Source organism: Acipenser ruthenus, chromosome 11, assembly GCF_902713425.1.
Source record: "Acipenser ruthenus chromosome 11, fAciRut3.2 maternal haplotype, whole genome shotgun sequence".
NCBI lineage: Eukaryota > Metazoa > Chordata > Actinopteri > Acipenseriformes > Acipenseridae > Acipenser > Acipenser ruthenus.
This window is the reverse complement of record NC_081199.1, coordinates 4,533,206-4,554,574: the sequence shown is the minus strand read 5'-3', so window position 1 is coordinate 4,554,574 and position 21,369 is coordinate 4,533,206. Positions and strand designations below refer to the sequence as shown.

At 41.6% G+C, this 21,369-nt stretch overlaps 3 protein-coding genes across 3 annotated transcripts; 2 read left to right on the top strand and 1 right to left on the bottom strand.

Moving 5' to 3' along the window:
• Window positions 1-423: 423 nt before the first annotated feature.
• LOC117426449 (protein adenylyltransferase FICD-like) lies at window positions 424-4,428 on the top strand. Its single transcript, XM_059032987.1, has 3 exons — window positions 424-572; window positions 1,411-1,745; window positions 2,774-4,428. Exons 2-3 carry the CDS (start codon window positions 1,481-1,483, stop codon window positions 3,853-3,855), a joined length of 1,347 nt encoding a protein of 448 aa, XP_058888970.1. The 5' UTR covers window positions 424-572; window positions 1,411-1,480; the 3' UTR covers window positions 3,856-4,428.
• A 1,727-nt stretch (window positions 4,429-6,155) lies between these two features.
• Window positions 6,156-17,528, bottom strand: LOC117963127 (squamous cell carcinoma antigen recognized by T-cells 3-like). The gene is made up of 19 exons (XM_034901978.2): window positions 17,124-17,528; window positions 16,018-16,144; window positions 15,002-15,106; window positions 14,676-14,860; window positions 14,332-14,437; window positions 14,017-14,141; window positions 13,280-13,435; window positions 12,834-12,972; window positions 12,576-12,683; window positions 12,091-12,168; window positions 11,931-11,989; window positions 11,569-11,678; window positions 11,137-11,249; window positions 10,863-10,939; window positions 10,508-10,664; window positions 9,950-10,383; window positions 9,276-9,428; window positions 8,563-8,750; window positions 6,156-8,190 (listed from the first exon to the last, which is right to left on the bottom strand). The coding sequence occupies exons 1-19, from the start codon at window positions 17,325-17,327 to the stop codon at window positions 8,001-8,003; spliced, it is 2,814 nt and encodes a 937-aa protein (XP_034757869.2). The 5' UTR covers window positions 17,328-17,528; the 3' UTR covers window positions 6,156-8,000.
• Window positions 17,529-18,004: 476 nt separating this feature from the next.
• Window positions 18,005-20,825, top strand: LOC117428067 (iron-sulfur cluster assembly scaffold protein IscU-like). The gene is made up of 5 exons (XM_059032986.1): window positions 18,005-18,161; window positions 19,376-19,489; window positions 19,599-19,709; window positions 19,872-19,950; window positions 20,244-20,825. Exons 1-5 carry the CDS (start codon window positions 18,063-18,065, stop codon window positions 20,318-20,320), a joined length of 480 nt encoding a protein of 159 aa, XP_058888969.1. The 5' UTR covers window positions 18,005-18,062; the 3' UTR covers window positions 20,321-20,825.
• The last annotated feature ends 544 nt before the right edge of the window (window positions 20,826-21,369 follow it).

The following is a 21,369-nucleotide window of genomic DNA, read 5'->3' as shown; positions in this document are numbered from 1 at the left end:
CAACATCAAACATATTCAGTCCAATTGAATCGTGTTTTATCTACAAGAACCCTTTGAATTGGTTGTACTAGTGCAAAAAAGGATGCACTGCAGTGTACAGTATTGTAAGGCTATAATGTCTATACAATATAATAATCAATAAAGTTCTTCGCCCCCCCCCCCCCCCCCCCTCTCTCCCTCTACTTCGGAATTCCGTGACGTTAACCTTCAACGTCACTTCCACACAAACGTCAGGTGGGGGCAGAAAAGACCAGGATGTGAAAATAAAAATCTGACGAAGCTCATTAATGCTCCAATCAGAAAACGCATACAAACTCTCGTTAGCCAATCGCAATAATTCACGAGACGGCTTCTGGCACTGCCCTTGTGAAGGAACCAATCAGTATTTAGAAATGAAGTAACGCGAACCAATAATAACAAAAGGTGTCGAGGAAGCCTACGCCTGTCTGACAAGTTCGGTTGTTTAGTTGATGATGTGTTCTTACGGGGAATAAGAGAGGAATTTAAAAAACAGCGTACCCGTCTTATAATAAGTGTACAATGATGATGAAGTATCAGTTACATTGATTAAGGTAAGGAATTCATTAATGTATATAAAAACTGTACGCTCTTTCTATAGTAACTTATATACATAGAGATACGAACATTATACTTTTCAGGTTGCTGTGTTATTGATGTAAGCTACACATTAACAATATAGATTTTTATTATTTTTAATATACCTCTGTTGTCTGTAGTTTTCTGTGTTTCATTTTAGTTTTTAAAACCAGTGATACAATATGTACACCGTAGTGCTGTAGCCGAGACATTTATGTAACTTACCGGTACCACCGTGCTACAGCAGTATAGTTGAAAATGGAAATTACCTTTGTGGCTTACTTCGCTTTGATTTTCATTATTTGCAGTCCATTTTCATTAAATAAGTTTCAAGTAAGAGATGTGGCCAAGTTTGTTTAATCAACGTGACAATATTAAATTGTTTTCAGCTGAATTCGCTGCTGCCAGTAGTTGCATCAAAACCCAATCTTAATATAGCTAGTACCCACCTCCCCTTTTTCTAGACTTAAAATATAAATATTTCTCTTTCTTCAGCCCTGATGTTAAATTACTGGAAGCAGGGATTCTTAATGGCAGTAGAGCTTGTACTGGTATTCAGAACCCCCAAAAAGGCTGCAGCCAGTAGATTTTCTACTGGTTCGAGTCACTCCGTATTAAGTTAGTACTGTAGCAAGTTGCTTTGAAACTTTCACCTTTGCGATCCCTTGTGTAAGGGTATGACACGTCCTCGTGAGCTATAAAAACAAACAAAGTATGTTGGCTAAAAGGCTGGAGGGTGTGAGCCTGGTGTCTTGTCTGTTTCTTCTGTTATCCCAGTCTGAGGTGAGCATCTTTTTTTTTTTCTTCTTCTAGGAAGAACATGCAACATTGAAGTCTGCAAAATGCCAGCTGTATTCCCAGAGACGGGTCAAGGTCGTGCTTGATGGCAGTTTTGGTGTTGCGATGCGCTGGTGTCCGGGTCTTCTGTGGCTGGACCCCACTGCTCTGTCTGCTGGTAGGCACATTGCTGGCGTTGCTGCTGCCCTTGGCTGGGGTGGAGGAGAAATGCCGAGCCACCATGAGGGGATTTGCACTCCTCAGATGCCACCTTTGGGGAAGTGGTATGCATTCCACTGCTCATTCCACCAGCCTCACTGTTCCCTACACTGAGATCGACATCCTTTCATATAAACCCAAACCCAACGCAGGTAAGAGAGGCTGTACCAGGATCACTTCATGCTGGCGACCAAGTAACGGTTATCAAGCTCAAATTGGGAGGTGTTAAAGTAAGAGCAGGTTTTTAAAAACAATCGGTTTGCAACACGGCTGAAGTCATCGACATTGTAGAAATGCAGAACAGAACACTACCAAAGAGGCCCGCAGTCCATCTCGTGCTGCAAGCATAGACCAGCAATGTTTTGAAGCTCGTAAGAAGAAAAAAAAAACAAGAGCTTCAACAATAGCAGTTTGTTTGTGCTGGAAACTTGATGGAGCAGCTGTTGAGCTCCATTCTACTGTCATATGCAAATAAAAAAATGACCTTTTAAATACAGTGCTCATACAAGGGCTGCCAGTTCAGTAACCCTTTGGTCAGTAGTGTGTGTGTTTGTCTGCAGTCGAAAAGTCTTAGGTCACAATTCACAATAGGAAACAAGTATTGACATCAAGTACAAGAAATCTGAGCTTTTTGATAATTTTCTGTGCTTTAAACTTGAGAAAGCATAAAAATATGTTAAGTCTGATGTTGGAAGTTTGACTCTAAAATAAATAAATACATGTATGTGCACCCAGTGGTTTCGCTATTGCTTACCTGCTATTGGGATATAATAGCTCTCTGCTAGCTGCAAGTTAACATTTGAGCTGGCACAGAAACAAATTGGTTTTCTTTTGCATCTCGACGTCAAGTAACTTGAATTTTGCAGATTCTAAACATTGTCTTTTTATTTGCTCTTTTTACAAGCCCTCAATTCCAGATTATTTTCTGATGCATATTTTAATTGAAGTTCTGGCTCCAGTCTTGTTAATCCTATGGTTCAGGGCCCTTTTAAAAAAAAAAAAAAAAGAAAAAAAAAACACTGGAATGCCCCTTCTACTTACTGAGACTTGGGATACTGAAATGCTAATCCTTTTTTTTTAAGTATTGTACCCCTGGTCAATTGCTCTACACAGCACTGGAGTGTTGATTTAATGTAATGCGCTTTGAAAACCGAACATTTCTTTTTGTTGTTTTTACCAGAGGATGTTTTGGAAGCCAAAGCAGCTCTCCACCAGGCACTGGAAATGAAGCGGCTGGGAAAGCGGGAGAAAGCCCACAAGCTCCTGCTGCATTCGCTCAACATGAACCCGGACTTTGTGGATGCCCTGACGGAGCTGGGCATCATCCTGGAAGAGGAGAAAGACGTGATCCAGGCAGACCACCTCTATTCCAAGGCGCTGGCTATCTCTCCCTGCAACGAGAGGGCGCTGGTGAACCGGGACCGCACGCAGCCCCTCGTAGAAGAGATCGACCAGAGATTCTTCAGCATCATCAACAGCAAAGTGCGCAAGCTGATGTCCATTCCCAAAGGGAACTCGGCGCTGCGGAGGGTGATGGAGGAGACTTATTACCACCACATTTACCACACCGTGGCCATTGAGGGGAACACGCTGACACTGTCGGAGATCCGGCACATCATCGAGACGCAGTACGCTGTGCCTGGGAAGAGCCTGCTGGAGCAGAACGAAGTGATCGGGGTGGACGCTGCCATGAAGTACCTCAACACCACCCTCCTGTCCAGGGTCGGGTCTGTCACCATCACAGACATCCTGGAGATCCATCGCAGGGTGCTGGGCTACGTGGATCCCGTAGAAGCTGGCAGGGTTAGGACCAGCCAGGTGTTCGTGGGGCACCACATTCCTCCTCACCCCCAGGACTTGGACAAGCACTTGCAGGAGCTGGTTCAGTGGCTGAACTCTGAAGATGCCATGAACCTGCACCCTGTGGAGTTCTCTGCCTTAGCTCACTACAAGCTGGTCTACATCCACCCTTTCGTGGACGGCAACGGGCGCACCTCCCGCCTTCTGATGAATCTCATCCTCATGCAGGCCAGGTACCCGCCCATCACCATCCGCAAGGAGCAGCGGGCAGAGTACTACAACGCCCTGGACATGGCCAACGAAGGGGACGTCCGTCCTTTCATTCGCTTCATCGCCAAGTGCACAGAGATGACCCTCGACACTTTACTCATCGCCACCACTGAGCATTCTGTGGGCCTGCCTGATGCCAGCAACAGCAACGCTTGCTCAGACTGCAAGCAGACAATACCAGTCATGAACTGAAACTGAGTGGGGGGATCCAAAATGTAGTAAAAGAGTTTGACCAAAACTCAAGTTTGGGTAGACGGCAGGCAAGTGGGTTGATTTTCTTAATGGGATTTGTATTATTTCACAGAAAACAACACATTGTCTTCCAAGCAGGATAGAGCATGAAAAAGATTGCCTACTTCTTGCGATTTGACTATTTGGCAGTTTGTATAACAAATATCGTAATCTACACTGTGCCAAATTGTCACAAAGTCGCAAAATAGAAAATTGTTGTTTTGCACTTATGACACTTTAGGAATTGAAGCAGTGGTCATGCTTTATATTAACTGGGTGTTAATATCCAGAAAGCACTTCTACTTCTAGATGTTATGCCAAGGTAATAAAACTGTATTTCGCCATGCTGTTGATTACAGACCAATTATTAGGTAACCAAGAAAATGAATGTTTATTCCAGTTAAAGGCAACACTAAAAGCTGTTTGTGGCATATAAGATTTTCAAAATTATAGTTGGTGATACATAACCAGTTTTATCAGTCAAGCAGGGTGTATCCAGATTGAATAAAAACCTGGCCATGCTTGGGTTTGGATCACGCAATTACTGAAGCAAAACAGGTTTCATTTAAGGATAGAGAAACTGGAATCCAAGTGAAAGACATTGAAAAATGTTACATTTATATAGTGTTTTCAGGTGCCAAACCTGTATGAACAGTACACAGTGGCTGGAGTGCAAATGGCATTGGATCATGGGAGTGCTGGTGTTACTAACATTAGAATGGAGTGCCGTAGCTCTCTCATTTGAGCAGTGTGGTGGTGTTGCTGTGCGATTGCACACAATGACCACAGGTGATGTCGTGGGGAGCTCCTGCATGCATTCCACCTGCGGGGAGAGCATTTCAGCTTAACACATGTATATTTATATAGCTTTATTTATTTCTTGTTGGAAAATCTTATATGAAATGAGAATCAGATTATTATTTGGCCAGTGTAGAAAGAATACACTCCTTCTTCCTGCTAGTGTGTCTTTTTTAAATTGAAATTCCACGTTAATATATTGATGGTACTGTATTTATAAAGGGTGTAAAATGGAATCATTTATTTAACAGGTTGTACCTGCAGATTGCACAGTCCTGGCACCACATCACACAAATATCCCTACAGCGACATTGAAAAATTCTGTGAATCCCTGTCTGAAATGCCAACAGCAAAGGTTAAGTCACAAATAAAAATGCATCTATTGTGACTGTTAAGCTTGTAAGGTCTGTCAAATATATGGAACGGGGAGGAAACATTTTTTTCTTATAAATTGTCATATTTACTATTTATTATTATTAATCTGGGCATCAGTGTCTATATTGTACTTTACAGCAAATGCTGGGTGTCTAGCTTTATTTATTAACAAAATTGGAGGAAAAAGATAAAAAGCAGTTTTTACTGTTACAACCTCAACATGCTTGGGGTCTTACCCTCCAGGTCAATGTTCAATTAAAAAAAATATGGGAACTTAAGTTGTTCTTCCTTCGTTACAGACTACACTGCTTCTGTAATAAGTGTATGGAATAATAAAAAGTTTATTTAACAAAACAACTTTGTAGTATACCCTATACCTGGTGCATTACTTTTTATAAGGTGTCATTTCCTCCAGTATCTTTCTCTGTTAAATTGCCCAGAATATGCCAATAAATATAATGTGCAGTGCAGTCAGTAGCACCTAGTGAAGTGAATTTGTTTTTTTATTGTTCTTCAGTTTTCTTGCACAAGTGTTATGGATCATCTAGCTTTACTAAAAGACGTAGAGTACTGCTCTGAAGCACAGTGCACATAAAGGTTGCTGTATCTTTAGCAGAACTGGGTAAGCAACTGCACATGTGCACAGTAATAACATGACTGTGACCAGTTCAAATAATCCAAGCTACGGAGGGACAAGCTGCAACCAGCTTTGGATCTGGAAGTCATGACTCGACTAAAAGATAGGTAGTGTGATCATTGCAGGTTCCCTTGCCTGGTAGGACAATAGTGATTTGTATGAAGTACGAAATAAAAAAATCTATTTTACTACACATAAACCCTGTGTTTGTTTTCTTGTGGATAACCTTTACAATGGAACTGGGATCAGTTGATTTTGCACCAGCTGCTTATCAGCAATTACATGGTAAAGGTGGGTAACACAATCTATAATACTAAGAATAAGACTGTCAGGGGAAATACAATTGCTTATTGGTTAAAGAGGCACTGGGCCAGTATGCTAAGGAATTGAAATATAAAATCTGGAAGACACATCTACAGCGCTAAACAAAAATTCCAAACACAGGGCACGATTATGGTCTTCATTTTTTATACATTTCACATCATGAAAAGTAAATAAGTGAAAAGGGGGAGGAGGGGAGTTAAACACTTAAAAATGGTCCATGTACACCAGTTGGCACATTTAAAAAAGAAAAAAAAAAAAGCTAAATAAATTCATAATTAGGTTGCCGGTACACTTCTTAACATCAAGGTCAACACAAAACAAATGGACCAACATATTTAAATACAAAAGAAGGGAACAAAAGTTACATTTTCAAACATTAATACAATTTGAATATCACCCTCTTATACGGAACATCGAACAACAAACATTATAAGAGTTATTTGTTTTCTTTTAATTATTTTTTTTGTACTAAAAATAGGCCACTGCGGTGAAAAATGTCACTAGTTAGCAAATCGCTTAATTTGTCCTTTTTAAAACATATAAATGCTATACAAAACTACGGCCAACCATTGGTGAAGCGAGCACTGAACACCCGATTCAAACGGACTCTATTAAGTGTTCTTTAATAAAACAAAAAAGGCTAGCTGCTGAAGCCATTTCACAATTTCTTCTGGGAAAAGCTTCAAAACAATTGGCTAAATTTCCAAGAAAGCTCAACAAACCATGCACGGTGTAATTGGCTTCCACTTATACTGACAGCATTCATATTAAGTGGCCCTTGCTCGGATTGTACCTCTGCAATACTAATTACTTATTAAAGACTAATACGATTTATTTTAAATAAACCCCCTCAATGTGAGAGATCTCATCACCAGCCTGGACACTGGATTTTAATGGAAAGGCTTTAAAAACAAAAAAACAAAAAACACACATCAGCCTGTAACTAGTATACCACCACAAAGTAGCAGAGACAAAATAAGGTAGCGTTTGAAAGTGTGTTGAAGGAGGTTCCCCCCTTTTGATCAAGCATGCTTGTCTTCTAAGTGGACAGAAGTAACTTCTTTTGACGCAGTCCTATATAACGGCAAGTAAATTCTCTCTTGCACTTTTTTTTTGGGGGGTGGGGTAGGGTGGGTTGCAATTTTAGAATTGTTTTTAATTACTATGAAGTGTTAATGCCATCTGCTACTGCAGCCCCAAGGTGACACACTTGATCTCCCTACTGAACAACCTCATTCACCCAAACCATTTTCCTCTTCAATCTTATTTTGTTTTTGCAGAATTACAGTTAGAGATAGGTAAGCTTACATTGATGTACTCACTCTTAAATATTCACATTTCATACACAAAGAGCTAAGAAAACACCTGTTTCTGGATAAAAACAAAAACACATGGCAAGCCTGACTCCATGCAGCAATGTCCCCTCACACATTGCTGGATCTTTGTGCAATGTAGCCACTTCAGCGGCCCAAGAGAGTCAAGGCTCTGCATCAATAGACATCAAATAGAACTGTTTGAAAAAAAAAATACATCACAGAAAATTCAGATTGGATTTTCCCCTTTAAAAATCTCTGCCATTAAAAAAAAGCAAAAAAGATAACAATAACACAAGGGGAATAAAATCTGATTTCAAATCGATCTGATTTTCACTTATTCCAAGTTGAGCTTCACAGAACCCAATAGTAAAGCACATCCAATCCTCGGCTTCTCCAGGCTTACCAATACTAACCACAGACTGTTCCGCTCTGCCCCCACCACCTCTATCGTACCCCCTCTGACCTGGTTTCAGTCCCCAGGGAGCCCTGGCTAACTAAGCCTTTTTTCATACACTTGGCTACAGGGGTTTTGAACTATTTACAGCACAAATCACAACATAAATGTTTTTCTTTTCATTAAGGACACAGAATGGTTTCGGTAAAAGGCAGTTTTCTCGTTGCTCCTCCAGGCTGAGCCCTCTCAATGTCCACCCCTGTTACTTCTTCATTAATAATCTGGAGAAGTCTGCATTGGACATCTGTTTAGGTGGTGCCGTCGCTGAGGTCTCTTGCACAGGCTCTCCAGGGCGACTCTGCAGTGTCCCGTTCTCAGTCTTCGACTCCGGGGCGCTTTGACGATGCAACGCTCTTGGGAGCAGAGACAGCTGTGTGCGGCCCCTCCCTCTTCTGCCAAGGTAAAAAGAAACAGTGGAATCAGAGTGCTCCTCTTCACACTGTATCCTTCCATTCCACTTACCTCCGATTACACTAGAAGGATTTTAACCCCTTCAGGATGGACAAGGAGCTGAGCGCTTGTTATTCATATGGTTTCTTCTTACAATACACCTGAGAGCGACTCAAGTATTACGAGGAATCTGACTATTTGGATGACCAGATCCAACCTGTCAGTACATTTTTAATCCCTGTTTCATGGCACCTCATTGCAAAAATAAAAATGTTAGCATCATATAGTCACCTATGTCCCTTGTACCTTAAAGGGTTAAGAGGTAGATCCAAAGGGTTTGTTGAACCACAGAGAGCTCTAACTGGGATACTTACGCTCCAAAGACCTGTGGTGGCATCATGGATCCCATCGCCCTGCTGGACTCCGGCTTGTCTGAGGGGTTCCTCCGGGGCGGGTTACTGATGGCCACATTCAGGGTGTGATTCTGGAACACCGTCCCATCCACCTTCAGCACCGCGTGGGAGGCCTGCGCTTCGTTCTCAAACTCCACATATGCCAGGCCCTGCAAAAGAAAAACTGTTATTCTCCAAGCCAGGCGTTTCCATTAGTATTACAGCACTCCGTTATTTCACCATCAAGGGCAGCGAAGGGACAATTGTGCACATACAACGGTGAATTAGCTGAATTGGTGAATACAAAAAAGAATGAGCATTATATTTACTTCTTATTATTTTTATCCAAAGCAACATACAGAGGATTGGGAGGTGAACTAAGCATCAACAACTGCTGCTGCTGCTGCTGCTGCAAAGTCACTTACAATAGGACCTCGGTTTTACACCTGTGTGTTTGTAAAAAAGATTACTGCATATAATGTTTTGAATAACAAAAACTAGAGGAAGTGAAATGATATCCAAGTTTCGCTCTTATGCCTTAATCAGAACAAACACATTAGCTATAACACCTCCTGAAATCTTTCTTTTCTCTGACACTTTTCAGTCAAGCATCTGAGTATTTCAGTAACTGCACAACTGAGACAACTCTACTTAGGGTCTTATGACTCCAGCACGATGTTGCTTTTCATCTTTACCTTTGGCTTCCCAGAACGGTTAGTGACCAGCCGGATATCTTTGACGGTGCCATGTTCTTTGAACATCCCCTCCAGCTGTTCTTTAGTGCAAGAGAAAGGCAGGCCAGAGATGAAGATCTTGTGTCTCTCAAGAGAAGTGCTGTATTTGAACACCTGTGGAGGAGGCACAAACAGAAAGGAAACCATTGAAACAAGAGCCTCTTCTTGACAGGGCACGCTGAAAACAATAGCTTTAAAACCCTGGAGTCAGAGCCAAAAGAAAAGTTTTTGGAACACCACTTTCTTGGCGATCAATAATACAGATCATTTGATCACTTCAAAAAATTTCACAAACGTTGTTAGGTGTCCTGAAAAAAAAAGTTCTGTCCCAAATAAACCAGCCCAAAAAATGATCACCACGGGCCCCATTTTCCCACTGCGTTGTAATGACCCATTCAATTTAGTTAGGTCAAAATGTAGGCTATAAAATCACACCTGTTTCATATTTATATTTTACTCTTAAACAACATATTTTTGTATTTCCCTTAATTTATTTTTTAACTTAAATGAAGTTAATAAGGGGCAGTGTAAAACCCAGAACCCATGTCCCTCAGCTCTTTGACCACCAGACCCTACTGCCTCCTAGTCCCCAAGCACTCCAGCTGTCTCATTATTGGAAGATTTCCTCCCATTACCTTGAAGTCTGGGTTCTTGTTCTTGTCAATACAGGGTGAGACAAACATGGGCCTGCCATCAATCTCCTTCCGGTCCAGCTTCAGCGCTTCCTGCACAAAGACCTGGCTCTCAAACTGCACGTAGCAGTACCCGCGGAAGGTGCCCTGGGGGTTGTAGACAGGGCGGACCTGCTCGATGAGCCCGCAGCTCTGGAAAACGTCCCGCAGCTTCTGCTCGGGGTCCTGCAAGCTGAAGGGCAGGTTGCTTACAAAGACGCTTAGATGGTCCTTGCTGCTGTCGTGGGGGACCTGCTGGACTGGCCTGGCTGCAGCCCTGGCTTTCTGAGCTGCGGGCACTTGTGAAGTCTTCTGGAAGGGAGCCTTCCGACTGAACATCCCACTCTCCGTCTCCATCGTCTCATCCCCCTCTCCCCGGTGCTTCTTGGCGGGTTGTTCTGAAACAGAGAAGATTCAACCATTACGCTTGTTTGTGTAGATAATCTTGGTTATCACTTAGGATATCCAACTTCGAATCTCAGTAAAAACAAAATAATCTGAAGTGAATTTGTGTTGTCTCACCTGACTCCTCTCCCCACTCATCCTCATCATCCTCCTCCTCCTCAGCCTTCCTCTTCTCTCCGGCCCGCCCCGCTTTCTTTTTCTGTGCTTTCTTCTTCCTCCTCTGCTCAGCCTTTTCCTCCTCCTGCTTGGCAAGGAGAGCTTCTTTCTCTGTCTCCTGAGATTGGACAAGTCGTTACAGGCAAAAGCAGGACCCCAACTCTCAACAGAGAAAACTTCACTCTAGTACTACTGTCACTGCAGTATACCACTCCCTCTAGTGCCCAACACCTGTACCACCTCACATACCTTTCTGTGTGCCCCCCTATACACTCACGCTTATGCCATGTGAAAATGATAAAGTGAAAGTACTTGCTTTGGCTCTCTGCTCTTTGACTCTGGACAGTTTGGTTTCTGTTTTCTGCACAGCCGTGTCCCAGTCCTCTAGAGTACCTAATGTTTTAAACAGTAGTGTAACATGTCAGCAACGTGCATATCCACACAAAAGAGAATAAACAACAAGTGCCAGCATCACATCAACAAATTCCTTTGCATAGTTTCATCTAAACCAGACCGGCGGTAATTTTATCAAATGTTGCGTTAAAGTTCTTAGGATGCGAATAGATTCTCTGATCTCTGAATGGACTTACCCTCCACCCTCTCGAAGGAAAGGAGGACCTCACACACGTGTTCAGGGTAGTCAGAGGTGCACTGGACAGCTCGATGCAAAGCCTTCCTGCAGTGCTGAGCATCCCCGTGACACCTGGGATTAACACAGATACACCAGCAATTTATAAATGAAAGACACAGCCTCAAGTGTGACTGCCTGGCTGTCTGTGACTAAGCAGCATGTATATTAATGAAGGAGTACCCTAGTGTTCATCCTGCAACACAACACAATGCTTTGCACAATGCACAAAGGATAACCAAGAACCATAGTGATCCAAGCACATCCTTAATTACTAATCAAACCTAGTTTCATCACAGCTCATTTCAAGGCAGCTGTTGGTTAGTACACATAGTAAACAAAATGAGAACAATGTAACAAATGGGTAAACGACAAACGTCAGGGTAGTGGTTACCTCTCTAGATTGTAGTACTCCAACCACATGTTGGCAAACTTGGCGTTCCCTTTTGTCATGATGCTATCCCACAGTTCCCTGGCCTTCTGCATGTTTTTACAGTGCAATGCCTGGAGGCACAGGAGATAAAGCATAAAAGTATTACCTGTAAATCAATGCACACAGTAGGACTAGAAAGTGCAGGCAGCAAAGTGACCAGAAATACTATGCTTAGTCCATACATTGCATACCAAGGGCATAAAGCAAAGCCGTGCTGCCTGACTGTTCTCTTAATCAGACCAGTATCATGACTCGCAGAGAAGACCTATACCAAACTCCAGTGTTTACTGGCAGGAGAACATGTGAGAGATTGAAAGGGTTACCTCCACCCTTGCCCAGTTCTGCATGATCATACAAGAGGGGTCACCGCTTTCACTAAAGCCTGTAGAAACACAAGAAAATACCATTTTAAAATGCTGCAGAGGGTAATGGGGCCATTGAGGTGAAAAGATGAAGAACAAAACAAATAAAGGTGTCACTCACGCTCCTCCACGTCCTGCTTCATGTAATCCAGAGCCCGAGCGAATGCAGACCTGAGCTCCTCCAGCTCCTTACTGGACTCTACAAACACATTGAAAAAAAGCATCAACTTCTGCAGCTCGCTTTGTCAAAAGAGGGGACAAAACCCACAACCACCACCCCTATAAACGGTTGTCACAATGGCTCTTTAATTTGCAATCTAGCAATGCAAGGTCATGTTACCACTGGGCTCTTCATATTACAACCTAGCAGGACTCATAAAATCCAATATACTTTGCTCAGGCCCTGACTTTCTGCCTACAAGGATTATAGTAAAAGTGGATTATGAACCTGTCACTCTGTTCACTGGGTTAGTTCTCCCTGCTCAATAACATTGCACACAATGCTGACTAGGTTAGAGTCTGTTTCAGAACCTATTTAGCATTACGCTGCAAAGGCAGAGTGCGTTGGACTGCCTTTAAATATAACACTGCTTATTTACTCCATACCTTTGGTGAAATCCACTCGCCTCCTCAGGTAGTCAAGGTACGCCTGCCAGATATGCACGTAGTCTGTTGCTTGGATGAAGCCAGCATTCAGGGCTTTTTCAAAGATTTCTAAGGATGACAATGTAATTAAATAAACTGTAGATTCATTACAGGGAAAGGAGATAGTTAAAAGAGAAATAAACACACGATACACACCGCAATCAGGTAGTACGTTTAACAAAAGCACAAGATATATTGAGAGGTGATGCCGTTTGTTACCTGACACGGTTTTATGTTCAGCTCCATGCCTTTCCAAAGCTAGAAGGTAACTCTTCCAGAGTCCCACCGTCCAAGGACAGTTCCTAACAGCCCGGTCATGAGAGGACAGCACCAAGTCTTTAATCTTCAATTGTCTGTCCTGAAGACATAGAAAGATTAGTTTTATCCTTTAACAGATATGATGGCAAAGACAATCTTATCCAACATGACAATGAATAGTACTACTAATCAGCAATTTCATATCTGGCCTGCATTTACAATGCTGTTAGAAATGATGCTCAATCAATTATATCATCATATATTTCATTGATCCAATTGGAAACATGGAAGCTTTTTCTCAAACCAATGGATCATGCAACAGGATTTTAACATTGAAAGATGTCTTTGGAGTACAACGCCCTTGTTCTTCACTGATAATAGTAATAGCTTTGAGGTCAGTTTCTTACCAGGTACTGGGTCAGTTTGGCCCACATGTCAGGCACAAGGCAGTTCTCAGCCACTGCCCGTTCAAAGATGGTCTGAATTCGAGCAGGGTCCCCTTCCTTCAGCTCATAATCAATGTAGGTCTGGTATTCAGCAAGCTTGGGTGGCTCAGCTACAAGCTTCAACAAAGGAAAAAGAGAATTAGGAGGATACCTGCAGGCAGTTTTACAGGCAAGTGCACTTTCTGAAAGCCATCAAAGGGATCAGATTACAGTCACCGGATAATCATGAGATGCACGCCTGCCTTTCCTTGTTTACCCAAGACAGACTTGCTGAGATGAGAGTCTAGCAATCTTTTGCTTAGTCCCAGTTCACCTGATTTGTATTTTGGTGTCATTTAACTTATTTTTTCTCTGTTTCATACCAGAGCCTCTTAAATGTTGGTGCTTGAACAAAAGACTTTCCTTGAGTTCTTGTTTTGGGCCACGTCTTTAGTATATCAGGTGTTGCACAAAATAAAACGCTTCCAAAAGTAAATGGATTTTAAATCCTTAACCATCTGTGTTAGGAAAACAGAGAAGCGTTTAATTTAAAGCCCAAAGGCGATACCAGGTGTATTATGAGATCATACTGACGGGGGAGTTTAATACCAGCTTCCAGTTAAAAATAAAGAGGACAACAAAACTAATGAACGTGTTCAGACTGCTCAGCAAGGGACCAGATGATCAACCGCGACAAGGATTAAAAGGGAGATAATTACCAAGGCCTCCTCATACGGCTTGCTTTTCTCCATCTGCTGTAGTGCCTTCTTATAAAGTTGAGTAACAGAGTCTGGGATGGGCTTGTCTGACCATTCTCCATACTCTGCATATGTGACCTCCATATCTGATGAGGAGGGGGGGAAGCAGGTTAAATACTGAAAATCTCTACCTCATAGTAGATTCACATTTCTCATTTCTCCAGAGGTTTCTGAGGTACATTCAAAGACAATGTCAAGTATTTAATAAATTACATCTCCCAGGATAATATCGGTATACACCAGCACCGCCCTTTCCACTGAACCTGAAAGACTTACCAAGGAAAGGGATAGCCAGCTGCCGTCGAAACAGCGTGTGGATTCGGTTCAGCTGTGCATTCAGCACCTCCTGCTGTTCTGGAGTGGGAACTCTACCTGGTGCTGGCTGGAGGGAAGGAGAACAAATTACTTGGTATGCCCCCTAAAAAAATCTGCTTGTCAGGGGGAAAACTCTGCAGCGTACTATAGACTGACTAACTTGATTTCAAACTGCAGTCTTATATCCAATTTTTGTTAAAATAAAATGTAAGTGGTGCATCAGGACAAAGAGTAAATACAATATTTTTTTATACAGCCTTTTCACCCCTAAATATCAGTCAAATTGGTTTCTGTTGAAGTCTTACCTGTAAAGTTCCCAAAATGGCATTCTCAAACTCCCTGTAGGCCTCCCAGATAGCTGCTCCCTTGGTCATGTGCAGCCCCACAGCAGTCAGAGCCCTGTCAAAGATTTCCCGTGCCTTCTCTATCCCCCCTTGACTTCCAATCCCCCCAATAGAGTACTGTGCATATTCCAGCCAGATTTCAGGACCTGCATTCAAAACCAAAGACAAGGTTTTAGAGACTGATCCGTCCTCGTTCATGTGTTTACATCCAGTTCAGTGAGACATGCAATGTGCTTTCACTCACAGAACTGAGAAGGTGTAGAATTCATTTTCAATACATTACTTACAGATATAATCCTTGGCCGCCTTCTCAAAGAGCTCGTACACTTTCTCTCGGTCAGACTCTTCCTCTGCCATGCGAATCTCATCCTTCAGCCAGTCCAGCCAGATTTCTGTTGAGACAATCAGTTTCTCACTGGGCTTATTGAAACAAGCTCCCACCTCCAGCGTTGGATCTCATATTACACTGTGCTTTGCTTTAAGATGAGTTGAGCAGAAATCACTAAAGAGATTATTACAGCATTATATATATATATATATATATATAATGAACATGAATTTAAAAGGATAAGGGGGTTACACTATTTTCTTTCATGGTGCTTCTACTGCTTAACGCAAACTGTTTTTGTTCATACATTGTTCAATGTGTTACACCACAGGGAATTATGCTCAGAAGAAAACTACATTATGCAAAATTATGTGGTATCTCTGTACAAGTATGTGCAAAGTACCAACATTTTTGTGCAGTTGTATTGGGTTCTTCTCTCACACTGGATATCAAAATACTAGCACGCAAGTTAAAAAAACAACTAAAGCATCATTAAGTAGAAACCAATGGAGTTTAGTCTTTCTAAATTCCAAGATTGAAATAAAGGAACACCAGCTCTTTCAGTTTGTCTTCCAAAAGAGAACGCCTCTGATCGGACAGGACAAGATTATACAGCGAGTTGCTGTATTTGTTACTGCATTTATGTGGGAAGATGGTCAGCTGTCCAAAACACGTCGATGTCTTCAAATACCTGGCCAAGAAAATCTTTTACTCTCTCTTTTGCTTATTATATTTGTAACGTGGGACCTTTGTCGTGGCATTTTCTGGCAAAGTCGATCACTGCTCCCTTGACCCTCAGTGTGATCGGACATTTTTCCCTGTCCTTCTCTGTTAACAGTGATATGATGTAATATTACACGCCTATGCGTGTTGATATGTTTTATGCGTAAAATTACGCAGGCGTGTAATAGCGTGATTCCCCGGGGTGTAATATGTGCACCCTAAAGTGGCAGCAAGTTTTGTATCTCGACTGACCTTCAGTGAGAGGGAAGAGCTCGCTCATTTTCTGCCGAGCCCGGTGGAGTTTCACCAGCTCCCCTGCCTGGCGCAGTAGCTTTATCAGGTCCACATGGCAGTTGTAATCGAATGCATTGATGGACAGCTGTCAATATATAAACATACAGTGATGAGCAATTCACCATTGAGTTAACCCTTAGCTGCAAGTGGGGGAAGTTAAAAATAAATACCTACTCCCGTTTTATTTTCTCTGACAATGTTCTGCAGATTACAGTACCTGTGATGACGTTGTTAAAGGACACCAACAGCACTGAGTGCATTGGAAATACACTTGAAATACAGTGGATTCATTACTGTGGTTCAGAAGTTCAAAACTGGAGCTTTAACTTTACATTACAAATGCACCAACAAAGACATACTCTGTAAACCAGTTAACCCTTTACATCGGCCTTATAGCAATTTCAAAATAATGTTCTTAAATGCGGTTCTGGGTGGCGTTCATTAATGTAGCATATGTAAAAATACATTAAAGATCATGGATGTTCTTGTTAAACGTGATGTACATTGCAAAGATTACATTCTACAAAAACGCAAATGGAATTTGATCAGATTTCATGCAACTGATTTCACTGAATACATTGCTTTTGTATACAAGTAATTAAAACATGATTGCTGCAACACTACCTAGCACTCAAGCGTACTACTGACTTGTGTTTAGTACTTGGCGCCCTTTCTTTGTTTTTGCACTAGACTAAATAGACCAGAAACTGCAAAACGTGCGCGAGTATCCAGTCAGTACCAGAGCAGGAGTAACAGACATGAGTGTTTGTGAGCTGCATATACCGGTATTAATACCAGCAGTATGTACATCTGAACCTGTGGTGACGAACTAGGATGATCCTGTTCAGTATTTAAATCACAGTTTGGGTAGTCAGTGCAGAAATATGAGTGCAGAAACGTAGTTGTGCGAAGCGGGTGCGATACCCGTTGTCTGGTTAAAAAAACATTTCTGACAAATGATTATAGTGTGCGTTAAAGCTACATAATGTACACTGGCCGGCTACATAAATTGCGTTTATCTGCTGTTGGTGCGCTGCTAGGCGCCCCCGCCCCCATTCATTCACCTGCTCCTCCAAACGCTGGATCTCCGCTTGGTTTTCTTTTTCGTCATCCGAGGATTCGTCTCCCTCTGCATCAGAAGCGTCGGGTCCCATTTCTCCTTCGTCTTCGGACTCCATCTCCTTCTCTTCCCCGACAGCCTCTGACGCCTCCGTCTCTTCCTCCATCTCTTGCAACTGCGTCTCCTCTTCACGAACCGCTGCCGCCATGTTGGGACTCGATCTGCCTGGTAACACGAAGGACTGACCCAAAACAATGCCTGACCCCAAACCCCTACAGATGAACCGATCTCCTAAGAAAGAGATTAGACTTCACCCGTACTCAATACAAATACATTAAGAAAAACAACACGGCGTGTAGGAGCGAGGTAGTTACGTTCATATCTCATTTTTTTAAAGAAAACATTTTTACAGGCGATCCTGGAGGTGTTTCCTAGCAACATCGTCACGACGAAGGACTGCAAACTGACGACAGTAGAGCAACGCCATTTTTGTGAGGGACAGTACTGTATTTAAGCAACGCTCTTAAACAAGACATCTAAAATATTGTGGTTTAATGTACCACAAATACCAGAAGTGATATCAGTACAGTATAATGTTCTAATAAATGTTATGCTTTTTATTATTCTTATTTCATTTTACACCATTAGTATATAAATGTGCCTCGTTTAATGTCCTTATCGCCACGTTATAATGTATCTGTAAATAAATAGAATTCAAAAGCATATATATATATATATATATATATATATATATATATATATATATATATATATATATATATATGAAACTACTTCACAATATTTAATTTTTGCGTATATGCGCGTTCCCGGGGATAATGCGAACACCGCCCCCTTTAGGTTACGCGCACTTCCCTTGGCTTTATTCGGTCACGCGTGCGCGTCCATGTGATGTTTAGCACAGTGCGTCACACTCTTGAACAACATGGCGGTAGCGGCTGTAAAGCGTTGTTGCTCTCCACTGATGTTATTTAGACGATTGTCTGCACCAGAATTAACCACACACAGCTGTTATCACAAAAAGGTAAGCTCAGTGCTGTGTCGCTGTGATTGAATTGTGTTGACAATATGTTTTTGTTCACTGCGCCATACGCGAATTCAGCGTGGTGCGCAGAGTGTATGCAACTTTGGACACGCAGTGTTTGTTATGAAATGACCTCTTCAGAAACCAAACTACTAACAACGCAGAGTATTATTCTCATAATGCTATTTATTTAACTTGCACGCTTAACAACACATTTTAAAAAAAGCAAGTCAACAAATTATTCCGTTTTAAAGTTCGCTAACTTTAAACAATTTGTAATTCTGAGTCGAAGCTTTACTTCCACAACTCTGTTTTGTAACTCATACCTGTGCATACATAACAAGACTAGACTAAGCCAATTCAGAGACTGCTATATTGAAAATCTTCCTCAGGCTGGTACTAAATCGGGGGAAGTATGGGTATTTAATTTTTAGATTTTGACAAACTAGGTCAGGGGTGGAAGCTCAAAGCTTATTCTTAAGAGCCTTGAGAGTGAGGCTATATTGGCAGGGAGTGCGCCTTTCAGCGGCTACCACTGCAAGGGAATCAACAAAAGTGGGATGGAGTGGGGTGGGGGAATGAAAAGATGCATTCTGTACAGGTTTCTGCTGGTGATGCATATCCCCGCAGTCTCTGCGTGCGTTTTCTACATGTATAGTGAGACCGAAGAAGCGCTAGAATTATTCCTGTTTGTCAATAGGATGTATGACTAGGCAAGTATCAGTTATAAATAGCAATAGGTACCAGCAAACTAGAATGGCATTGCACAGTACGCAGCAACCGTTTTGCGTTGTCCTGGTGTAATACGTATTTGGAACTGGAATAGTCATGCGATTTCTGGGATGATTTCCAGAATCCTTGGCAGACGATACATTTCATTGTATTTGTCAAATAGTCATTAACTAAACAAACCACAGATTAAACAACAGCATAAGATGCCCTTGAGATAAAACTTGAAGGACATAGACTAGTGTGATCCCTAGTTCCCACGACCTTGATTTCAGTGCTGCATGTTGGTTTTTTTTTTTTTTTTTTGCTTGTCTGTTATCTCAAACTCTGTTTTTGAGCTAAAGTGAATCAATAGCCTAATCATTTCCAAAGTGTTTCTGTGGGAATTTGACCTTTGGCACCTGATTGAACCGATGGTTGTAAGTTTGTGTTCTGTTTTTGATGATGTGTCCCTTCCTGATGTGTTTGATCATCTCATTTTAAAGGTGGTTGATCACTATGAAAATCCCAGGAATGTAGGATCCCTTGACAAGAGTGCAAAGAATGTCGGGACTGGCTTGGTCGGTGCGCCCGCTTGTGGCGATGTCATGAAACTACAAGTGGGTTTGTTGTGTCTGTCCTCCCTGTGCTTAGATCGTTGTTGTTCATTTGTGCAGTACTGTACAGTTCTGTTTGATTTGTTTTCCTAAAATTCTTGTTTCTTCACAGATTCAAGTGGATGAGCAAGGGAAGATAACTGATGCCAGGTTTAAAACATTTGGCTGTGGATCTGCCATTGCATCCAGCTCGCTGGTAACCGAGTGGGTTAAGGGAAAGACGGTAGGTAACCACTGGTATTTTAAAACAAATAGCTTGCTTCCCCAGGTTCCCCTTATTTGTAGCAAGAATCCTGACAATATCACGGAGAGTGACGGTTCTTCGTTTATACTTTTTACTGGCTTTCATGTTTTATCCATTTATTGTCATTTACTTTTCTCACAGGTGGATGAAGCTCTTATGATTAAGAACACTGAGATTGCAAAAGAACTTAGCCTCCCACCAGTCAAACTGCATTGCTCCAGTAAGTTCTCAATCTCACGCCAGTTCCTTTTTTTGTTGGTTTTGTTTTATTTTAATCTGCAAATTATTTCTTCATTTTTAAATGTATTTAATTAGTACAGCAGCTGTTTTGTTGTTACTTGCAAGTGATTTTTACTCTCATCACACTGATTTTGGACTTGCTAATAAATAAGGTATCCCAGAGTCTGAAAATAAATCAATTGTAATAAATCTAGTTTCACCATGCCCACAATATCCCCCCCACCCCCACCCCCATTTCATGCTTTGTCAGATAATATATTTTTTATTTTTCAGTGCTTGCAGAAGATGCAATAAAAGCTGCACTGGCAGACTACAGACTGAAACAAGATGTCAAGGCAACAGCCAATTAGACACAACTAGGCTTATAAGTAGCAAATAATGAACTACCATTCCTGTACTCAATTGTGTAATTCCACATAAAGGCTAAGAAATGGAAACAGTTGCACAAGTTTAGTCTGTAACTTGGAATGCATAATGCAATATAGCTGCTTGAATCATTATTGTGGAGTAATAAGCCTTATCATTGGAAAACATGTACTTGTTGTTTATACATTTTGAGAACTGGGTTTGTGTTAATTTGGTTCTTTAAAAATATTTCCTGAATAGTAGAGTTATCACCTGTGAAAAGTTAAGATAAAGTCATGGCATAATTTAGCGCAGCTAGATTTGTGAATTTAACATGCGGCCAGCCTTTGATGAAGGGCTTGTCTTCAACAATAATAAACGTGTGTAACATTCAACTATATAGTATATGTTTATTTTGTGTAAAATTGACATTATAACAACGTGCTGGCGACATTCTTCAATGTATCTATAAACAAATGATGTGATAACAATAAATGCTGTTGCTTTAAAGCAGTGTGTTTCTTTATACAGATTATGCAATGAAAACTGAGATGTAATATACAGGTGTGTGTATATATGTACAGTACACCCCCCGAAGTTAATGATCTGTTCATGGGCTGCGTTGCTAAAACATACTACATTAGGAAGGTTCAGGAGTCCTTTCTGCTGGAGCCACTCTTTGGTCCCTCTCCAGTATTTTTTTCAATGTTAACAGCACTGCCAGCAGCACCAGAAACACCAGGACACAGAGAACCGCCAAGACTGCAGTGAGCATGCTTGCTCCCTGTTTGCTGGTTGGGTGGAGGTGTGTTGCTGGCTGGAAACTAGATTTGTTAGCCAACTGGAATGTAGCAGTGGGTTCTATGGAGGTAACGTTCTGTGGGCTTGTAGGATCCTCTGGATGATTTGGAACATCTTCAGGAGTAGAGTTCTCAGGCATTGGAGGTTCAGTAGCTGGGGTTGTACTTCCGTCAACTTTTTGGCAATCAAGATTCATCTGGTCCAAAATGTATTGATGGTTTGCAGCGTTCAGTTTGAATTTCTTTCTTGATGT

Excerpts from the sequence above, each read along its gene's own strand:
- LOC117426449 (XM_059032987.1), top strand. The coding sequence starts at position 1,481 with ATGGCAGTTTTGGTGTTGCGATGCGCTGGTGTCCGGGTCTTCTGTGGC. Across the intron at positions 1,746-2,773 it reads TAAACCCAAACCCAACGCAG|AGGATGTTTTGGAAGCCAAA; the intron begins GTAAGAGAGGCT and ends TGTTTTTACCAG.
- LOC117963127 (XM_034901978.2), bottom strand. The coding sequence starts at position 17,327 with ATGGCGGCAGCGGTTCGTGAAGAGGAGACGCAGTTGCAAGAGATGGAG. Across the intron at positions 10,665-10,862 it reads TCAAAGAGCAGAGAGCCAAA|GAGACAGAGAAAGAAGCTCT; the intron begins GCAAGTACTTTC and ends GTCCAATCTCAG. Across the intron at positions 10,384-10,507 it reads TGAGTGGGGAGAGGAGTCAG|AACAACCCGCCAAGAAGCAC; the intron begins GTGAGACAACAC and ends TCTCTGTTTCAG.
- LOC117428067 (XM_059032986.1), top strand. The coding sequence starts at position 18,063 with ATGGCGGTAGCGGCTGTAAAGCGTTGTTGCTCTCCACTGATGTTATTT. Across the intron at positions 19,710-19,871 it reads AGTGGGTTAAGGGAAAGACG|GTGGATGAAGCTCTTATGAT; the intron begins GTAGGTAACCAC and ends CTTTTCTCACAG. Across the intron at positions 19,951-20,243 it reads AGTCAAACTGCATTGCTCCA|TGCTTGCAGAAGATGCAATA; the intron begins GTAAGTTCTCAA and ends TTTATTTTTCAG.